This window comes from Corvus brachyrhynchos, unplaced genomic scaffold (genome assembly GCF_000691975.1).
Source record: "Corvus brachyrhynchos isolate BGI_N302 unplaced genomic scaffold, ASM69197v1 scaffold434, whole genome shotgun sequence".
NCBI lineage: Eukaryota > Metazoa > Chordata > Aves > Passeriformes > Corvidae > Corvus > Corvus brachyrhynchos.
This window is the reverse complement of record NW_008238372.1, coordinates 902,854-904,499: the sequence shown is the minus strand read 5'-3', so window position 1 is coordinate 904,499 and position 1,646 is coordinate 902,854. Positions and strand designations below refer to the sequence as shown.

The 1,646-nt window shown below is 49.5% G+C and overlaps 1 protein-coding gene across 3 annotated transcripts in view; it reads right to left on the bottom strand.

The window, feature by feature from the left end:
- The window catches only part of TTC3 (tetratricopeptide repeat domain 3), a 42,422-nt gene that overhangs the window by 8,648 nt on the left and 32,128 nt on the right, over positions 1-1,646 (bottom strand). For all 3 annotated transcript variants that reach the window (XM_017736328.1, XM_017736331.1, XM_017736330.1), the window contains one exon: positions 919-1,646. This exon is cut by the window's right edge and continues 152 nt beyond it. In XM_017736328.1, coding sequence (XP_017591817.1) covers positions 919-1,646 — 728 coding nt within the window. The remainder of the gene's footprint in view (positions 1-918) is intronic.

The following is a 1,646-nucleotide window of genomic DNA, read 5'->3' as shown; positions in this document are numbered from 1 at the left end:
TTTCTGCAAGGGGTTTTTTTTTATCTTTCCCTGATTTCATTCACCACAAGCAATTCCAAGCAGTTCTGTCAGTCTTTAAAACAAAGCCATGCTCTAAATGTCTGAAAATTCAAGATTTGCAGGAATTGTCTCACTCTCCTGTCAGGGAGTTGCAGAGAGTGAGAAGGTCCCCCCTGAGCCTCCTCTTCGCCACAAATCCAAATCCTCAGATGTTGTGGAAGTGAAAACAAATCCCTGAATTAATCACAAAAGGAAAAATAATGACACAGAAGGACTTGGTTTCCTCTCTAAAGTGAAGGTGAAACTGATGTGCAGCAGCTCCCTCTGAGACACCCAGGGCAAAGAGCTGCAAAAACTTCAGGCTGAACAAAATTCAGCTACCAGCTCTGGAGAATCACAAATGAAAAATGAGTCCTCACAGAAAGTGGCAGCAACTTAAACAGAAAGTTCTCAGGAATCATGGAATGGTTTGGGTGGGGACCCATCCCATTCTACCCCCTGCCATGGGCAGGGACACCTCCCACCATCCCAGGCTGCTCCAAGCCCCAATGTCCAGCCTGGCCTTGGGCACTGCCAGGGATCCAGGGGCAGCCCCAGCTGCTCTGGGCACCCTGTGCCAGGGCCTGCCCACCCTCCCAGGGAACAATTCCTGCCCAAGATCCCATCTATCCCTGCTCTCCAGCGTTTGGAAGCCACTCCCCCTTGTCCTGTCCCTCCACCCCTTGGAAATTCTTTCCGGGTTTCTTGCAGCTCCTTCAGGCCCTGCAAGGCCACACTGAGCTCAGCCCAAAGCTTCTCCTCTCCAGGCTGAACAATCCCAGCTCTCGCAGCCTTTCCTCCCAGCAGAGCTGCTCCATCCCTCTGCTCATCCTGGTGGCCTTAAAATCTCTCCAGCATTGTTCTCTTCCCATTCCTTACCTGAACAGCCACCATCCTCGTGTGAGGATTGCTCGTCCTCCCAGGTTTATTCCTCCTTCCCATTTCCTTCTTAACCCATTTACTCTGTTCAGCTTCACCAGAACCATTTGGAAAAGCAGAATCCTCCTTATCAGAGTTCTCCGAGTGGCCCCAAAGGCCTTTGTACTCCTGGATTTCGGCTGGCACAGAACCTCCAGGGATGTATTTCCTATGTGAAACTGCTGATTCCTGACTATCCTGATGAGCTGCAGGATCAGCATAAATATATCCAGGCTGAGCCAGGGCAGAAGGCAGAGGCAATATTCCATATTGATAACCCCAGGAGCTCTGAGGCAAGAACACAGCAGGGCCTTGGGACTCAAAGCCCTTTAGTAAAACACCTGGAAACAGCGACTCATTTTCCATGGAATAAACACCCTCGTTCTCCAGAGGACTCCCAGGTGTGCAGGAAGCAGGGAAAGAACAGGGCAAATGCTGTGGAGTCCCATAATCTGTTAAATTAGCAGGTGCTGATAAAGGGGGTTCCACAGGGTACGACAGCGGCTTGAATTCCTCAGCATAGGGATTCAACTGCAGCTTGCTCTGGGAGAAATTCCCTTGGAATTCCCCACCTATATAATTTTCCTCTTTATTTCCAGTCTCATTTCTGCTTGGATTTCCTTCCAAAAGGACTGAGTGCTTCCTTAATCCAATCAGATTATCCACCATAATGAAACGAAGGGATTTCA